Raw genomic sequence first — 19,084 nt, forward strand, 5'->3', positions numbered from 1 at the left:
GCAAAAAGAACCCAAATGTCCCTCAGCTTATGAATGAATAAGCAAAATGTGGTATGTCCGTACAGTGAAATACTCAGCCATACAAAAGAGTGACGTTCTGATGTCTGCTCATTGACAACCCTTGAAAATACTGTGCTGCTGAAGGAAGCCAGGTCCAGAAGGCCACTGTGTTATGATTCCATTCATCTGTGTTGTCCAGAATAGGCAAATTCAGAGAGACAAAAAGAGGAAAGTTGCCAGGGAATGAACAGAGGGGGGCATTGAGATTAACTGGTAAGAGGCAAAGGGTTTCTTTTGGGGTGATAGAAATGTGCAGGAATTAGTGGTGATGATTGTGTAACATAGTGAAAAACTATAGTACTAAAACCCACTCTGATGTATGCTTTAAAATAGTGAATTTAATGTTGTATAAAATATATTTCAGTCTTTTTAAATGTTAGAAAATGGTATATGCGAGACCCTAGTGGCTCACACCTGTAATCTTAGCTACTTGGGAGGTGGTTCCAGGTCATCCCTGGGGAAAACGTTTACAAGACCCCATCTCAACAGAAAAAGAAGCTGGGTGTGGTGGCGCATGTCACCAGTGAGGGCAGAAAGTGTGAAATAAGATTGTGGTCCAGAGCTGCCTGGGCAAAAAGCGATACCCGCTCTCCAAAACAATGAGCTGGAGGCATGGCTCAAGCAGTTGAGCACCTGCCTTGAGCATGAAGCCCTGAGTTCAAACATCAGTATCGTCCCCCCTTCAAAAAAAAAGAAAACTCAAAATTTGATAAATTTGAATAGCACTGAAAATGCGTAGGACAACAGATGAAGCCCTCACATTTTTACAAAAATGATCCTCTCTACAATTGTACCAGAGAAGTCAAATGTGATATAATCCCAGCTACTCAGGAGGCAGAGATTGGGAGGATCACAATTGGAGGCCAGCCTGGGCAAAAAGTTAGCAAGATCCCCATCTCAGTAAGCCAGGTATGATGGCGTGTACCTGTGATCCATCCCAGCTATGTGGGATTATAGTCTGAGCTTTGCTCCCAGCTGCAGGGGAAAACATGAGACCCTATCTGAAAGATAAAGTAAAAGAGGGCGGGGGCATGGCTTAAGTGGTAGAGCGCCTGCCTAGCAAGCTCAGCACCCTGAGTTCAAATCCCAGTGCCACCAAGAAAAAAAAAGTGTACAGTTTTTCTTTTCACAATTCTTGGCTTACAGCCAGAGAGGATTTTATGAAGAGGTGGGTCTGGATGTCAAGAAGATAATGCTTTGAGATGGGAACTAAAGCATGTGTGAGGAGAGGAGAGGTGAGGCTGGTGTGTGTGGAGTGAAATCAGGCAGGGAAGGAGAAGTAAAGTGAGATCAGAGAAGCAGTGAAGAGCTGGTGGCATGCAGCCCATAGGCTGCATTTTGAGAGCCACACTCAGCTCGCAAGAGGGTTTTGAAGACTGAGTTGGTAAGCGTTTATACTGGAGGAGTAAAATAATATGCACCTGATTGCATTTTTTTTTTAACTTTTTATTTATTTTTTTGTCATGGTACTGGAGTTTAAACTCAGAACTTTGCACTCTACCACTTGAGCCATGTCTCCAGCAAGTACCTTTGTTGTTTTTGGTTTTGACAGTACTAGGGTTTGAACTCTCTTGTGAAACACACTCTCTACTGTTGAACCATGCCTTCTGCTTTGGTCATATTTGAGAATAGGGTTTCATTTTATGCCTGGGCTGACCTGGACTGTGATCTTCTGTTTGTGCTTCCCTGAGTAGCTGGGGATGGCAGGTGCCAGCCATTTGTGCCCAGTAATTGGTAAAGGTGGGATCTTGCAACTTTTTGCTTGAGCTGTCCTGAAACCAACTCCCCATGTCAGCTTCCCCAAGCAGCTGATTACTGGCTGATCCACCACACCTGACTCACCCAGTTACATTCCTTACACATTGTTCTTGGTTGCTGGGTGAATCTGTAGAAAGACCAAACAGATGGAGCAGACCTGTGAAAGGGCTGTCCAGCAGCCTAGGAGAAAGATGATGGTGGCAGCTGTGGAAATGGAGATGAATGGAAGCATTGGGAGTGAAGTTTGGAGAGAGTGCTCACACAACTTTCTTACGCAGAGAATGTGGGAGTTGAGAAGAGAAGGCGATTCTGCTGAGAATGTGGGAGTTGAGAAGAGAAGGCGATTCTGCTGAGGTTTTTGGGCTTGAGCATCTGTTAGATTCTGATGTTGTTTACTCTCTTCTGCAAATTACATTGCCAAAGTCAGGGAGCATAGTCAGTGATGTCAGTTTTACACGTATTCTGAGAAACCTCTGGGGCAGTTTTAAGATGTATTGGGTTCCCAGGGTGGGAAGGGAATGGTAGACCAGACCAGGAAAATTCCAACGATGGGAATTAGAGTGGAAAAGAATTTTTAGGTTATCACATTTTCCTTCCCCTCATTACTGTGGGCTAAAACGCTATGCTGATGTGACCTTGTGGTTCATGGCAGAAAGCTGCAGCTAGCTATTGCAGGCAAAAGCAGTGGGTAGCGTTAAAAGTGGAGTTGCTAGCAGTAGCCATAGTTGGATTCCTTTTTTGTTTCTTTTTTTTGATACTGGGGATTGAACTCAGCGCCTCAAGCACTCTACCATTTGAGCTATTCCCCCACTCCTTCCTTTTATTTTTATCATGTTGTTGAAATAGAGCCTTGATGGCTTTTTCTAGACTGGCCTGGAACTTCCATCCCCCTCCCTCCTCCTCCTGAGCAGCTGGGATTATAGGTGCACACCCCCATTTCCAGCAATTCCTTGATTCATGAGAGTTCACTTGTCCCCTCATATTCCTTGGGCTGGGTTATTGTGCTGGGGCTGGGGTGTGTGTGTCAGAATTTGGAAAAGATAAGTACCAGGGTAGACTCAGAGATCATAATAAAATGCTTATTCACTGGTGTACACCCCCCATTACTTCCTATCCTCCCTCATCAGCAGAGGCGCAAAAGCTAGATTGTCACTAGGATTTAGCCTGTTCTTAGTGTACCTTTCTAACTGATTGTAGTCCAAGTTCTTCATGTGACATGTAGTCGCTATAAGAGGAAAATATCAAACTAAGCAACATAGAACTAAAAAATCAAAATTAGTGGGGAAGCCAGAATAAGATTTTTATCATAAGTGTATTGAACAGTTTCTGAGAGGTAGAAACTATTGGCCTCAGTTGCTTTTACGGTATCTGCTTTAGTTTCTCTGCGTTAAGGGCAACAAATGCTAGCTAATTTTTTAGGTGTCTTACCTATCCTCACCCCTCCCTTGTGTGCTCTCGCTTTTATCATGTGCTCATAGTCCAATCCCCTTGTTGTGTTTGCCCTTGATCTAATGTCCACATATGAGGGAGAACATACGATTTTTGGTCTTTTGAGCCAGGCTAATCTCACTCAGAATGATGTTCTTCAATTCCATCCATTTACCAGCGAATGATAACATTTCGTTCTTCTTCATGGCTGCATAAAATTCTATTGTGTATAGATACCACATTTTCTTAATCCATTCGTCAGTGCTGGGGCATCTTGGCTGTTTCCATAACTTGGCTATTGTGAATAGTGCCGCAATAAACAGGATGTGCAGGTGCCTCTGGAGTAACAGTCTTTTGGGTATATCCCCAAGAGTGGTATTGCTGGATCAAATGGTAGATCGATGTCTAGCTTTTTAAGTAGCCTCCAAATTTTTTTCCAGAGTGGTTGTACTAGTCTACATCCCCACCAACAGTGTAAGAGGGTTCCTTTTTCCCCGCATCCTCGCCAACACCTGTTGCTGGTGATGTTGCTGATGATGGCTATTCTAATAGGGGTGAGGTGGAATCTTAGCGTGGTTTTAATTTGCATTTCCTTTATTGCTAGAGATGGTGAGCATTTTTTCATGTGTTTTCTGGCCATTTGAATTTCTTCTTTTGAGAAAATTCTGTTTAGTTCACATGCCCATTTCTTTATTGGTTCATTAGTTTTGGGAGAATTTAGTTTTTTAAGTTCCCTATATATTCTGGTTATCAGTCCTTTGTCTGATGTATAGTTGGCAAATATTTTCTCCCACTCTGTGGGTGTTCTCTTCAGTTTAGAGACCATTTCTTTTGATGAACAGAGCCAGCCCTAATTTCTTAAGAGAACCTTCTGGGGAACACAGCCATCTCATTATAACCAATGTATTTAATATATGTGGAGATACTTGTATGAGGCCATAATACCAAGACATTTGATCTGAAAAAAATTACACTTTATTAGGAATATTTAGTTTTATAGAATGCTCCATTCTCCATAAGTATTACTAGGAAAAAAAGAGGACTCCTACCTCGTTTGAGATTCTGTTGTTTAGATATACCTCATGTCTTTACCCATTCACTGGTTGATGGACATTTGGGTTGTTCTCAGGTTTTGGTGGTTGTGAAAAGTTCTGTGAACATAGGAAGCATTTTTGAAGATGATTTAATGACTTGTCATAGCTGTAAGGCACTGTGGATGTGAACTTAGGTGGAACAAACTGGTCATAACTCCCACCAGAGTCTCATGACCTCATTAGTAAATAACACACATTCAACAGTCTTTCCCCCATCCAATCCATGGCATAACCATTGTGGAGTGTCGGTTAACTTCAGTGCAGAAACAGTTCACCGTCACCACCAAGAGTCATTGGTGATAAGTTTCGTCAAAGGAACTGAAGGCCAGTTATAGATTTAAATACTTAATGACTGAAATGTTATAGTTAGGTGAAACCCTTCTTAAAGCCCAAAGGGTAAGTTTTTACTTTTCAATAAATTGAAGTGTAAAATGACATACTTATGCTAGTAGTCTCCTTTGTAAATTTGGGGGTCGGAGTAATCTCTTTTATTTCTCCAGAGATCCTCCAGGGTACTTCTGAGTGTGGGCCTTGGCAGTTGGAATATACAGAACTTGTAGAAACTGGTAGCAGAATGCTGAAGGTCTGAAACAGTCTGCTCATTTGGGATGTCGGAGGAGGAGCTTGTTGGGAAGGAGTGTTCTGCCAGTGCCATCTAGAAGCACTTTATGTATCTGCAGCATACTACCTTACCATAGGTGGCTGTTGAGCACTGGAAAAGTGGCAGTGCCACCTGAGGAATTTTTTAATTTTTAGAATTTTAACTAGCAAATTTAACCACGTAGCTAATGGCTACTGAGTCACATGGGCAATTCTAGACAATTTCATTAAACTGCACAGATTTATTTTTGGTTGTCACTTGAGATTCTGGGTTCTGGACTGATTTTTGCCTGCTTTGGAAATTTTTCGTGTTTAGTAGTCTTTCCAGAATGTTCTGGATTTTCTTAATTTGTATTTTTGCTTTGTATAGGTAGCACAGGAATGGGTCAACTCTCCAAGTAAAGAGAATTTCTATCACTTGCATTTAAGAAAGTTTCCAGCTGATTACAAAAAACACTGGGAGTTTGTGGGTAAGCTCTTTTTTACTTATGCAACTTGGAATGTATGATAACAGTTGGAGGTTTCTGATTAAAAAGAGACACTATCTGCATTTTCTAAGCTAAATTTGCAACCTCTTAAAACAAATAGAGTTAAAGTCTTAGTGAGATGTCTACCGGGCCGTTATGAATACAAAACTCATGATGCTTTCTCCACTGTGTAATGAGAATGCTGCAGGCTGCCAGTCAGTGGAAACAGGGGCCGTGATAGAAAGTGAGTGAAAGGGGTTTAAGGGGGTGTGGCTGTAATACCTCTGTGGATTCTGAGTCAGTCTCCCTGGCATCCATATTCTTACTTCATAACTGGTCACTTGTTAGTCATAAATAAACCAGACATTCAAGTTCTTTCCAAATAGCATGCATAATTCCTCCACTTAATGCCCCTCCATTCTCCATAGGTCCACTTACAAAAAAAAATGAGCACATGTGAATATTTCTGGGAAAAGGTTGTAATATCAACCTGAAGTGAAATAAACCTCATCCACAGTTCCCATCTTTCAGAGATAATTCCATTAAAATGTTGTATATATCTTACCACCAGATTTTATATTCTCTTTTATAAATGTGTGTGTGTGTGTGTATCTGTATTTCTGATAACTACCAGAAAAAAACCCAGGACCTTGCATGTGCTTGGCAAGAACACTCTACCACCAAGCTGCATCCCCTTCTCCCTTGTTTTGAGATGGTCTTGCTAAGTTTTGCAGACTGGCATTGAACTTAAAATTGCCTGCCTCGGTCTCCCAGGTAGCTGGGGTTATAAGCTTGTACCACCATGTCCAGCTTATGTTACTTAAATTAGTTTGTGACATTTTTTCACAAACTTTTTTGACCTGATAATAGATGATTCTAGATACATGATATCTAACTGCAAAGAAAAACACAAAATTCCACACTTGATGTAGCTTGTTCGGTTTATTTTCATTTAATATATTGTCTTTTCAATGTTATTTTTAAAAAATCAGTGTAATAGTTTTCGCTATTCCATTGTAAGCATATTCCATTGTTCATTTGACCTGTCGTCTCTAGTTAGAATGTTTGTACATTGTTTATACCCATTTTTCACTACCATAAGACACAGTGAATAAGTCCAGTCACTAGATTAAACCATGTGGGGAGTGGATTATGGAAGCCTATGAGAACTTGACATAAGCACAAACTCATGCTGAGTTTGGCATGGTCACAGGAGGGGGCGAACACAAAATGCAGCATGGCTGCTTTTCCTAAGATGTATACATTCAGATAGTAGTGCAGGTTTCTCCTGTTACAATGTCATGCCCCTCCCTGAGAACTGTTGCTCCACCTCCTTGTTTACCACTGTATATAAAATACTCCCTGAAAGAGGACATGGTTGATTGGTTGGGGATTGGTTGAGAGTTGTTGATTGATTGGTTGGCTGCTTGCGAGAGGTGGAAGCTACTGCCTGGGCAGCTTGCAAGCAGACTGCCACTGAATGATACGGCTGGCTGCTGCTGCTGCTGCTGGCTGTTGTGTGTCTGCAAGTCTGAGGGCCAAGACTTTAAGAGAATTTAAAGAAAACACAGGACAGAGCAAGTCTAAGGAAAGAGACTTTAAAGAATAGAAAAGAAGAAAGACTTTAGAAGTAAGGTTTTAAAGGTTAGAGAAAAGAAGCAAAGTAAAAGAAAAGTTAATAGAGGAAAGAAGCAACAAGGCTGTTGTGCGTCTCCATCCCAGCACCTAGCACACCTGATCCCAACTTTATGCACGTCTGTCTTCTGTTGTTTGTCCTTTCTGCATCTCTAGTCACCCCCAGCTAGGTCAGGAGGACAGGAGCATGAGCGAGCACACAACAAAACCACATGCACATTTTAAGAGTTTTGATTCATCTTGTTTATGCCTACCAAAAGGAATGCCAGAATGTAAAGATGTGTAGTCCTTTCATTTGCTAAATTAAACATTTTGGTGTCAATTTTATATATAGAAAATGTTCAAGATTGTAGTTTTTGTTTCATAGTTCTTGCTGCTTATTTGTGTTCTTGGGGATGTTGGGTTAGTTGCCTATTTATGCTCCTTCCCTGCCTCTGTCTCTGTTTCTTCAGAGTGTGTTACTGAAATTTTTTTCAATTTTATTATTCCATTTTGAGCAATTTTTGAGGCATAATTTTTACCTTTATGTATTCAAAACTATCATGTTTATTTCTTTGATTACATTACACATGTAGCTGCAGTAACCACAAAACATAAAGCCACTGTGAAAACAGGATGCACCCACACACCTGTTTTACATCTCTGCAGATTTATTAGACAATTAGCAGCAAATTGACCTTATACAGGATTATTATTACAGTAGTTAGGCGAGATCCTGGCTAGAATGCAGGCTGGGGCAGAGAGGTGACTGTAGTGGCTATTGGCTGGGGTGGAGGTTTTTCCTCCCTCTTTTATCCCTTATCTAAAGCATTGCTTCAGCCCTGAAAACGTTTCCTCTCTCTTGAGAGAGAGAACTGTCAACTTTGAACATTTTGTGCCACACGAAACCTGCCTTGGAGGTACTGGGGTTTGACATCAGGGCCTCACGCTTAGTAGGTACGGGGTTTACCATTGAACCCCACTGAAAATGTGCCAGCTCTTTCCCAGTATTGTGTCTATTTAGGCTTTGTAATAGTTTTTAAGAAAAAAAAATAATATTCTGTAATTGATGCTTAACATTTTTATTGGATTAGACCTTTTTTTTTTTTTTTTTTTTTTTTTGTGGCACTGGATGGGGTTTGAACACAGGGCCTCACACTTGCTAGGCACAGTAGGCAGGCACTCTACCACTTGAGCAACCGCCCCAGCTGGATTAGACCATTTTTAAGCATATGAAGAATGCAACTTATCTTACTTAAAATCTGTTGGTTTTATCAATGCTGGCTTCCTGTTTCACAGTCTATCTGGAGGAATGCGAATTGGCCAAACAGCTTCATCCAAAAGAAAACGATTTAGTGTTTTTGGCTTCTGAGAGACTAAATGGAGAGGCAGAGGACATGGAGAGAGATGGCATGCAAGATCCCCACCAGTATTACTCTGGTTATGTTCAAAAGTTTCGCCGTACTTCAGTCAGTAAGTAAACTTTAGTTGACAAAGGCCATCTTCTCCTGACTCCCCAGATTGCTCCTAGCCCTGTATTTGCTGCATACTTACCAAATAGACATTTGCTGTGTTGATTACTTGCCTTTCAAAATTCCTTTTCTAGTTTTTATAGACCAAAGACCGTGTACCTATTGCTATAGCTGTGAGCTGTGTAATTTAAAAGCTTTCTTTTATATCTTCTTGGGCATTTCTTTATCTGACATTGTGCTTTATAATACAGACCATTTGCAAACCATCTGTTGCATCTTTTTTTTGTTTGTTGTTTTAGTTTTTTTTTTTTTTTGCAGTACTGGGGTTTGAACTCAGGGCCTCCACCTTGAGCCATTCTACCAGCCCTTTTTTTTTTTTAAATTTATATGTGCATACAATGTTTGGGTCATTTCTCTTGCCTTCCCCCAGCCCCACCCTTTCCCCCCCACCCCCTCACTACCAGGCAGAAACTATTTTGCCCCTATCTCTAATTTTGTTGAAGAGAGAGTTAAACAATAATAGGAAGGACCAAGGGTTTTTGCTATTTGAGATAAGGGTAGCTATACAGGGAGTTGACTCACATTGATTTCCTGTGCGTGTGTGTTACCTTCTAAATTAATTCTTCTTGATCTCACCTTTTCTCTAGTTCCTGGTTCCCTTGTCCTATTGGCCTCTGTCACTTTAAAGTATCTGCATTAGTTTCTCTGCATTGAGGGCAACAAATGCTATCTAGTTTTTTGGGTGTCTAACCTATCCTCATACCTCTCAAGTGTGCTCTTGCCTTATCATGTGATCAAAGTCCAATCCCCTTGTTGTGTTTGCCCTTGATCTAATGTCCGCATATGAGGGGGAACATACAATTTTTGTTCTTTGGGGCCAGGCTAACCTCACTCAGAATGATGTTCTCCAGCTCCATCCATTTACTTGCGAAAGATAACATTTCATTCTTCTTCATGGCTGCATAAAATTCCATTGTGTATAGATACCACATTTTCTTAATCCATTCATCAGTAGTGGGGCATCTTGGCTATTTCCATAACTTGGCTGTTGTGCTGCAATAAACATGGGTGTGCAAGTGCCTCTGGAATAACCTGTACCAGCCCTTTTTTATGATGGGTCTCTTGAACTGTTTGCCTGGGCTGGCCTCGAACTCTGATCCTCCTGATTTCTGCCTCTCGAGTAGCTAGTATTACAGGCGTGAGCTGCTGGCACCTAGCCTGAATAAACTTTTTAACTGGGCAGCCATTATTCATTGATAACTAAAATTGCTTTTTCTCCTTGATAATAGTGCGTAATGGGAAAGCTGAGTGTTCCCTTTCCATCCAGACCCAAGATAATTTGCCAGCCAATTTAAATGGACTTATGAAATGTATTGTAATCAGTTCCCTGGTAACTACCCAAAGGAAATTGAAAGCCATGTCTCTGTTGAGTGGTCGGAACCAACTGGCCAGAGCTGTTCTGAATCCAAACCCCATGGACTTCTGTACCAAAGATTTACTGACTACAACATCTGAGAGAATTGTAAGTGTTACTGTGCCAGGGAAAGTCAGAACATTTTTTTTCAGGATGTTTAAAAAAAAAAAAACACATCACATTTTTTAGCTGCTATATACTTATGTATGTCTACAAGACGTGTTCATTGTGAATGTGCAGTGGTATTTAGTGTTAGTTCCCTTTAATACTGCAAAGTACACATTGAGGTAGGGAGCTTACCTTAGGGAAAGGTACAGGACAATAAAAAGTTGAAGATATGATGGAAAAACACCATTGAAATGTTAGATTATCATCTTAAGTGGTTTGTTTTTGTTGGTACTGAGGTTTGAACTCAGGGCCTCGCTTATTAGATGTGATCAGAATTCAGGAGTAGTGTCATGTTTACTGGAATGAGTTTTGCATTTGAATGACTGATGGAGAATTTGACTGGTATTGTTGCATTTTGCAAAGATGAAATTGCCATTTGGGTGGACATGTATTTTTCACTGTGGAAAGTAAATTCTATAAAATTAACACAGAGAAATGCAAAAGGAAATTCGTATTTTTGAACCCTGACTTTGTGCTAGGACTTTCATGCACATTATCTCGTCACTTCTTACTTAGGCAGGCGCTCCACCACTTGAGCCACATCCCCAGCCCTTTTTGCTTTGATTATTTTTGAGATAGAGTCTCACTTTATTGCCTGGGCCAGGCTGGATCCTCCTATTTACACTTCCTGCGTAGCTGAGAAGACAGGCACATGCCACTAAACCTCGCTTTTATAGGTTGAGATGTGGTCTTTTTGCCTGGCTGACCGGGAACCTTGATCATCCCAAATCTCCACATCCTATAACAGGTGTGAGCCACCAAGTGCCTGGCTAATTCACCTTTTAAGGAATCCCAGATTTAATGAGTAACAGAAGGTGAGGCTCAGAAAGGTAGGAGTTCAGTGGCCTAATTTGAGTAAAACTGAAGTTTAGACTCAAATCTGACCCTGAAAACCATGGTTTTTTAACTCTATGATAATTGTGTTAGGAAAGAAGTACTATTGGGATATTTTTACTGTCTAAGGAGATAGTTGTCAAAATGGAAAAGGGTAATGGGAGAAAGGTATGGATTAGTGAATGAAATTTATTATGATCCTGTTCGTAAGAATCACAGAAATAACAGTTGTTGTGTCTGAAGCTGACAGACACTAATTAGTAATTACTAACTAGCTTTCTTTCCAGTATTGGAGTGGTTCTTAGTCACTTTGGGGTCTTGCCTGACTGTAACCAAAGCTTTTGTGTGACATAGAGCGGGAGGAATTCAAACAGGTGTTTTTCATTATCATTTGTCACTACAGGGGAAAAAAAATCTCACAAATATCTTTTTATATAGATTGCCTACTTAAAAGATTTCAATGAAGACCAAAAGAAAGCAATAGAAACTGCATATGCCATGGTGAAACACTCACCATCAGTCGCCAAAATCTGTCTGATTCATGGACCCCCTGGAACAGGAAAATCCAAAACCATTGTTGGCCTCCTGTACCGCTTACTGACAGAGGTGAGTGTGAATGAAGATTCTGGTGCTGAGGGCTGGGGACATGGTTTCCCGTCACTTGATCTCAGTGACATGTAAATGAACTGCTAGATCAGGGAGAGAGGTGGCAGAGGGTAGGAAGGCTGTAAGAAGTAAAGAGAACAAAGCACTATCTCATGAGAAAAAGCCTAATGGCTAGGATGGTGGCATTATAGGTCACATCTAATGCTAGGAAACCATCTTGAATTGGCTAGGTGTTGGTTGCAGTGAGTATTGATTAAGTAAATGAATGGTAAAGTAAGGCTCCAAGCAGTTATGATAAATTTTATGCCAGAGTACCTTTGTTTTTTTGGTTGTGTATGTGTGTGTTGGGGGGAGCGGTTTAGTGATGCCATGAATCGAATCCAGGGCCTTGTATGTACTAGGCAAGTGCTCTACCAGTAAGCTCTCTAGCCTCTCCTCCCTGACTCCACCACCAGACATAGGCCAGAGTAATTTTATTATCAGTGTAAGATACACTTTTATTTACTCTTAACTAGTCATTGCAGGAACTTTTAAATAGTTCATGGAAGTAGAGAAAACTGTAAAGCTATGTAGTAGAACTCATTATTGTTTGTGTGTGTTTATATGTGTGTATGTGGTAAATTGTAGAACCAGAGGAGGGGGCATTCAGATGAGAACTCCAATGCCAAAATCAAACAAAACCGTGTCCTTGTGTGTGCACCTTCTAATGCTGCTGTCGATGAACTTATGAAAAAAATTATCATCGAATTCAAAGAAAAGTGTAAAGATAAGAAGAATCCTTTGGGTATGATACTTAACATGGGTTTCTAATTTGTTTTTGTTTTTAGAGTTAGTCTGGATACCTTTGAATGACAAAAGAACAAGCCAGTCCAGAACAAGCCAGTCCTGGTAATGATTTCTACCAGAGCTGTGGCCCATATGTACTTGATTCATTTAGCAGATACTCTATTCAACATTTACCCTGTGCCAGGCACAGTGCCACATGCTGAGGTTTCACCAGTAAATTCTCAAAGTGACATACAGTTTAATGAGGAAGTGGTCAGGTCAGTGGGCAGTTAGAGAAAAGAGTGATGAGTTCTACAAGGAGGCTAAAATGGGTGTTCTCATATACCTCTGAGGGATCCTGATTCAGTCATGGTAGGGAGAGCTTTTGAAGGAAGTATCATCTATGATGAATTGTGAGGGAGGGAGGGAAGAGGGCACTCAAGCAGAGATGGCTGTAAATAAAAAGGAACAGGGCAAGAGAATCTCAGGTAGTTCATGATAGCTAGAATGTAACAAGGTTCAGAATTGGAAGGGCTCTGGTTCCTCACTGGCATCCCCACTGCCTAGAACACTGCCTGGCACTCAGTTGAGGCTCAGTAGGTGTTTAGTGACTAAAGAGCTAGAGCACAGGAGTGGTGAAGGATGAGGATGACAGTAAGCATGGGCTCATTGAAAGCAGCAAAAACAATCAATAGTTTAATTTCTGAGAACTTACTGTGTCTGTCCTATGAGCTGGGTGTTTAAATAACTCCACTGTTGATGGGAGAGAAGCTGAAGTATAGAGGTCAAGTACACTGTAGGAGTGACTTTATAGTCACACTCACATAATAGTGATAGCATTGCTCCAGATGATTTAGGACGCTTGAGTAACGATGTAAAGTAATTTCTGTTTACTTAGTCTTAACACTTTTTTTTTTTTTGGTGGTATGGAAGTTTGAACTCAGGGCCTTATGTAGGGGCAGGTACTCTACCACTTGAGCCATATCCACAGCCCTTTTTGCTATAAGTTATTTTTTTCCTAATAAGCTCTCATGTTTGTACCTGTGCTTGCCTAGACTGCGTGTCACTACACCCTGCTTTTATTGGTTGAGCTGGGGTCTGTCTCAAAACTTTTTTGCCTGGGTTGGGCTTGATTTTCCTATCTCTGCTCTTGAGTATGTAGGATCACAGGATAAGGTAGCATGCCTGGCCAACATGTACTCTTCATATCTCTCATTTTGAGTGGTAGTGTTCTGACTTTGTGTTGACCTGCTTTCTCAAGTTCATATGTCTTGTATCCCCACCAAAGTGTATTTTCCCTTGGGATACCTGACACTGCCTTTTTATTAGTTAGGATTAGATTTGGTTGTATTCCTAATCTAGTGGCTTAAATACAATAGAAGTTTTTTTTTTTGTCCAATTCAGAAAGACCATACATGACTAGTTAAGGACTGGTATCAGTTACTGGCTCAGACTGTCTTTGGAGATCCAAGGTCCTGCTATCTTGTTGCCCCAGTGAGTGTAACCTCTATTTCTTAGTGTACTTGGTGTCAGGCATAGTTGTGCAGCTCCAGGAATCACATTCACGAAGCATGAGGAAAGAATGAAGAAGTGACAATGGGACATATGGGAAGGTTCCTAGAAGCTGCCAGTAGCACCTGTGCTTATTTCCCTTGGACCAGAAATTACATGACCACACCCAGATACAAAAGAGACTGACACCTGTGATCTTTATCTTTTCCCTTATTGCACATGTGCTCTTTGAGCTCATTGTCAGTCTACAACTTAACTTTTTCCATTTGCCATTAAGTCTATAAGATGATTCAATGTATAGCTGTAGTCATTCATAGTAACAGCTATAGGGTAACCTCATTATATATGAATTCACAGTACTTTATCATTAGTAGCAATTTGGGTTCTTGTCAGTTTTTTTATTTCAAACCTTACTGTGGTGAATATTCTTACCCTTTAGGATATTTCTCCAGTACAGATGTAAAAACATTTACTGCCGTGATGAGTGAATCAAATAGATCTTATAGCACAACAGTTAAAAGGAGTCCACCAAAGCCCAGAATTTGCAGTCATGTCTCCTGTACATGCAGCATTCTAGAGCAGTGCTTTTCAAACTGTGGCTTGTGATCAGTTGGTAGATAATAACACAGAAGGAAAAATGAATAAAATAGAGAAGGAAATAGAAAAAAATCAGGTATAGGATGTGAGGGCAAATACTGTCTTGTCAAACTTGCTTCTGTTGCGAGGTATCTGGGAATGTACCGGGTTTTGACGTAAAGTGTACAGCATGCTATAGGTCAAGGTATACACAGTTTCTGAGAACACTGATCCTCTGACATGTGCATGTCCACAGGTAAAAGTCAAAGGTTGAAGGGTTTGTACATCTCAGTCTTCAGGTAGTGCCAGCTGCCTCCTGAAGGTGGCTGTGCCAGCTGGCACTCAGCAGTTCCTGTGCAGTGTGCAGTCGGTGCCTTTCCCTGGCTGCACAGGTTAAGCACTTCTAAATTGTGTGTGAGGACACAGATCATCGATTTTATTAGTGTTTTGTGTTTTGACAGAATAGGTTTTTATGTCTTGTTTAAATGTTTAACGTCTTTACTGGTTACAAATGTATTCAAGGTTTATTGTTTTGAGTGAGTTTAGCTAATTATTTTCTCATTTTAAAAATCTCAACTGTATTTATGATTGGGTCCTCTTTGTCATCATGTATTTAGTTCCCAAATCCACATGTGGCATAGACCAGTAGTTGGAAAGCACCAGAAGAATTTTCCTCTGCTGAGCGCAGGCCAAATAGATAGGCTGTGTGGCCTCCACCTCTTCTAAACCACTTTCCTTTCTGGTGGACATTAAAATCCAAACCTCTGTTACAGAGATTCTGTATTTTATTAGAAGGGAGATCTTTGTCAAGTTTCATAGAAGTAAAGATTTCTTAAGTCTCTGGATTTTACCAAATGTAGTCTATACCTCACTGCTACTGATTTAAAGAGCAAAACAGATGCTCTGGTACCTAGACACTGACCACTCCTCCTGCCATACCCTGCTCCCCTAGGAAGCCACACAAGTTCTGTGCTTTTAGGTCTAGGTTTCAGTTGGCCCCTAGGAATTTCTCTTCGGTTTTTGAGTTCACCATACAGTGAAAAGATGCCTGTTATAATTGATGGAGCATTTCTGCATATTTAGAGTAGGTGTTATCATCTCTCCTGGTACGGGTGAGTCAGGCAGTTGCGAAACCCTTTAAGTGCATGTTGGCAAAATTTTTTTTCAATTAACAGAAAAAAATCTGACTCAACCAGCCATTTTACAAAATTGAGTATTGAAAAAATAAATAACATAAAATAAGACAAAAAAAAAGTGCTGACCAGAGAAGATGGCCTCACATGTAGGAGAATGAGCTGACTAGAATCATAAATATGGACTAAAGATAACTGTGTAAATAAGCCAGTCATTTAACACACATTTAGTGTTTTAAAATGTTATTCTGAGTGATTTGCAAAAAAGGATTTGATGGTCAAATAAGGTAGCATTATGAAAATTTAAATACATAATAACAAAATTCCATGAATATTTTGTGGTTAAGAAAACTGCTTTATTTTAATTCACCATTCCATAAATATTTTGTCGCAGAATGTTGTACAGAACTTTTCTTTTTTTGGTGGTGGTACTTGGGTTGAACTCAAGGCCTTGCGATTGCTGGATAGGCACTCTATACTTGAGCCACTCTGCCAGTCCTCAGAACATGATTTGTGAAAACATTAGGATAATGGAATGTCACCCCTGCAGTGTACTGTTTGTGTGACCTTGCTAACTTGTATTACTTAGAAGTGATAAGTACTTGCAGGGTTGTTAGGAAGATTATCAAAATAATGTATAAGAAGTCTTTAGTGCAGTTCCTGTATTGATAGGTTCTGTTTTCTTCATTTACAATTGCCTAGAAATACTCTGTAGGTAAAATTTATTGGAAATGTCCTTATTAGTCTTTACGTGTGATTTTCATCAACAGGAAACTGTGGAGATATAAATTTAGTACGACTGGGTCCAGAAAAATCTATTAATAATGAGGTTCTAAAATTCAGCTTGGACAGCCAAGTTAACCACAGAATGAGTAAGTACTGATAGTGGTGCTTATTAGTGTTATCTCTGTTTCCTTTCGTATGGTTAAAAGTGACATGGGCACTAGGGGTAATTTGGAGAGCCTAGAAAATAGTCTAGCTTTGGGAAGGAGTTTTCCTTCTCATTGTGTTTGTATATATGCATGTGAGTTTATTATAACTAATGTGATTTTTTTAAAAATTTATATTAGAAAAAGACTTACCTTCTCATGTTCAAGAGATGCATAGAAAGAAGGAGTTCCTAGATCACCAACTAGACGAACTTTCCCGCCAGCGAGCTTTGTGCCGAGGTGGACGGGAAATACAGGTATCTAAACGTTTCCTATCTCACAGTCTTTCAGTAATAACTCTTAGGTACATAAATGAGCTGAGTATTTGACATCATCCTTTCATGGAGAATGGCATGATTCATTCACACATAAAAATGTTTATGAGTAGTAGTATGCCTATGTCAAGAGTTAGCAAACATTTGTCTTTGAAGGAAAAGAAAGTCATTATTATAGGTGAGGTTTTGTGGGCCACATACAGTCTCTGTGGCAGTTACTTATTAACTCTGGTGTAGCTATAAAGCCGCCACAGGTAATATGTAAACAAGTGGATGTGGCTGTTTTCCAATAAAATTTTATTTACAAAAGCAGACAGTGTGTTGTTGAATTTGACTCAGGGCAAATTGCAGTATAGTAAAGCTACGCTGAATTTATTAGGTATCATTCCGTTGTGAGTTAAAGAAACCAGTTCAGATTAGGTTAAACAAAAGGAATTTACTGACTTCTGTCTGGGAAGGCCAGGAGTGGATTAGTTAGCCTCAGTATGGCTGGGATCCAGAGGCTCAGATGTTGTCATTTTCCCACTCCTTGATTTGTTTCTGTTTGTGTGTCAGCCATGTCTTGTCCAGGAAAACACAATGCTGGTTGGCATCTCTGGGCTCCTCTATCCTAGCTTAGAAAATCCCAGAGTTCTGTCTCCCAGCACCCATGTGTCAGTTCCGAGGACATGCTCTGATTAGTTCCTGGGTTGCCAAACAGGTCTAATCCTTGTTTATAAGGGAAAGGGCACCATGATTTCCCAGGCCTCTGTATTATGAGCTCATCACTGTGCTAAAGGAATGGTCGGGTTGTAATTGGCAACCTCATCTGAACCACCTAAAAATGAACGGAGAGATAGTGCTCCAAGGGTTGGCATGCTAAGCAGACAAGAAGGATAGATGCAGTACACCAAACATAGCTGAATCTTACACGGAGAACAGAACATATGTCAGTACTTAACTGGCTAGCCAGAGGCAGTGGCTCTCGTCTGTAATCCTAGCTACTTGGGAGGCTGAGATCAGGAGCATCACTATTTGAGGCCAGCCTGGGCAAAAAGTTTGCAAGACCCCATCTCAACAGAAAAGGGCTAAGCAAGGTGGTTCATGTCTGTCATCCCAGCTACAGCAGTAAGTATAAATTGGAGGATCATGGTCCAGGCCAGCCCAGGCAAAAAGGAAGAAGAGCGCTAGACAGGGGCAAAGCCTGAGTTCTAGGGGCAGTATCACACCTCCCCCAAAAAAATAAATAAAAAGGGAGAAAACAAGCTAGCTTAATAAGTTTGTCGTTGGAATAATATTTTTAGATTCTCCCCCTTTAGAAATGTGAAGCAGTGAATCGGAAAGCCTTCTGACATGCTAAGTTCACTTTTAACAGTGGCATCCTGGTTTCTTCCAGAGGCAAGAGCTAGATGGGAAAATTGCCAGGGTTTCAAAAGAAAGGCAGGAGCTTGCTTCAAAAATTAAAGAGGTAAGTAGCTCACCTAGCATTTTTACTTTTTTAATTGATGAAGTAGTTCAGACTTAACTTTATGAGTTACATTTTTTAAAGTATTATAAGAATTGCAAACTCCCACAAAAGTAGAGACAGTGATAGAATTAATTTATCTTCCTTAACTAAGAATGAACTCATATCACCAGCTGAGTTTTTGTTTGTTTTGATGGTGTTGGGGTTTTGAACTCAGGGCCTTGTGCTTGCTTGACAACCAGCCATCTGAGATTTCCAAGAAAGAGGTGATTATAAATGAATTTTTTCAAACTCTTAGGTCTAGGTAAATATGAAAAATCCCACTTATGTTCCTTCTCTTTCCTGCCTTCTGCAAAAATGTTACAATAATTGCTATCAGATGAGCAATCATAAAATAGGCTTGTGGGGGTTTTCCCTGTGGAAAAGAAAGACCACATGTGTGAGTTTTAGGAAGGAGGTGGCAACTGCATGGACTCTCCAGTGCTCTGATCCAGATAGAATTAGGGTGACTGGATCTTGGCGTAAGAAAGTATAGCCTGGCTGGGTGTGTGACTCAAGTGATAAGAGTGCCAGCCTAGAAAGTATAGCCTTGAGTTGGGTGTGTGGCTCATGCTTGTTGTAACCCTAGCTGCTCGGGAGATGGAGATTGAGCCAGCCTGGGCAAAAAGTTATCAAGACCCTATCTCAACCAGTGGTGGCTGGTTACGGTGACGTTGTGCCTTTCATCCCAGCTACACAGGAGGCATATGCAGAAGGATTGTGGTCTAGGACAAGCCTGGGAAGAACATGAGATCCTATCCAAAAATGACAGAAGCAAAACAGGCTAGGGCCATGACTCAAATAGTATAGTATCTCCCTCACAAGCACAAGGCCCTGAGTTCAAACCCTCCAGTACCACTAAAAAAATAGTCTTGTGGGTTTTTTTGCAGTTCTTG

The 19,084-nt window shown here is 40.5% G+C and overlaps 1 protein-coding gene across 10 annotated transcripts in view; it reads left to right on the plus strand.

The window, feature by feature from the left end:
* Nucleotides 1-19,084, plus strand: part of Setx (senataxin) — a 69,580-nt gene that overhangs the window by 31,580 nt on the left and 18,916 nt on the right. For all 10 annotated transcript variants that reach the window (XM_074052940.1, XM_074052941.1, XM_074052935.1 and 7 more), the window contains 8 exons: nt 5,311-5,410; nt 8,321-8,494; nt 9,783-10,015; nt 11,348-11,515; nt 12,143-12,299; nt 16,272-16,373; nt 16,572-16,687; nt 18,081-18,152. In XM_074052940.1, the coding sequence (XP_073909041.1) occupies nt 5,311-5,410; nt 8,321-8,494; nt 9,783-10,015; nt 11,348-11,515; nt 12,143-12,299; nt 16,272-16,373; nt 16,572-16,687; nt 18,081-18,152 (1,122 nt within the window). The remainder of the gene's footprint in view (nt 1-5,310; nt 5,411-8,320; nt 8,495-9,782; nt 10,016-11,347; nt 11,516-12,142; nt 12,300-16,271; nt 16,374-16,571; nt 16,688-18,080; nt 18,153-19,084) is intronic.

This window comes from Castor canadensis, chromosome 13 (genome assembly GCF_047511655.1).
Source record: "Castor canadensis chromosome 13, mCasCan1.hap1v2, whole genome shotgun sequence".
NCBI classification, from domain to species: domain Eukaryota; kingdom Metazoa; phylum Chordata; class Mammalia; order Rodentia; family Castoridae; genus Castor; species Castor canadensis.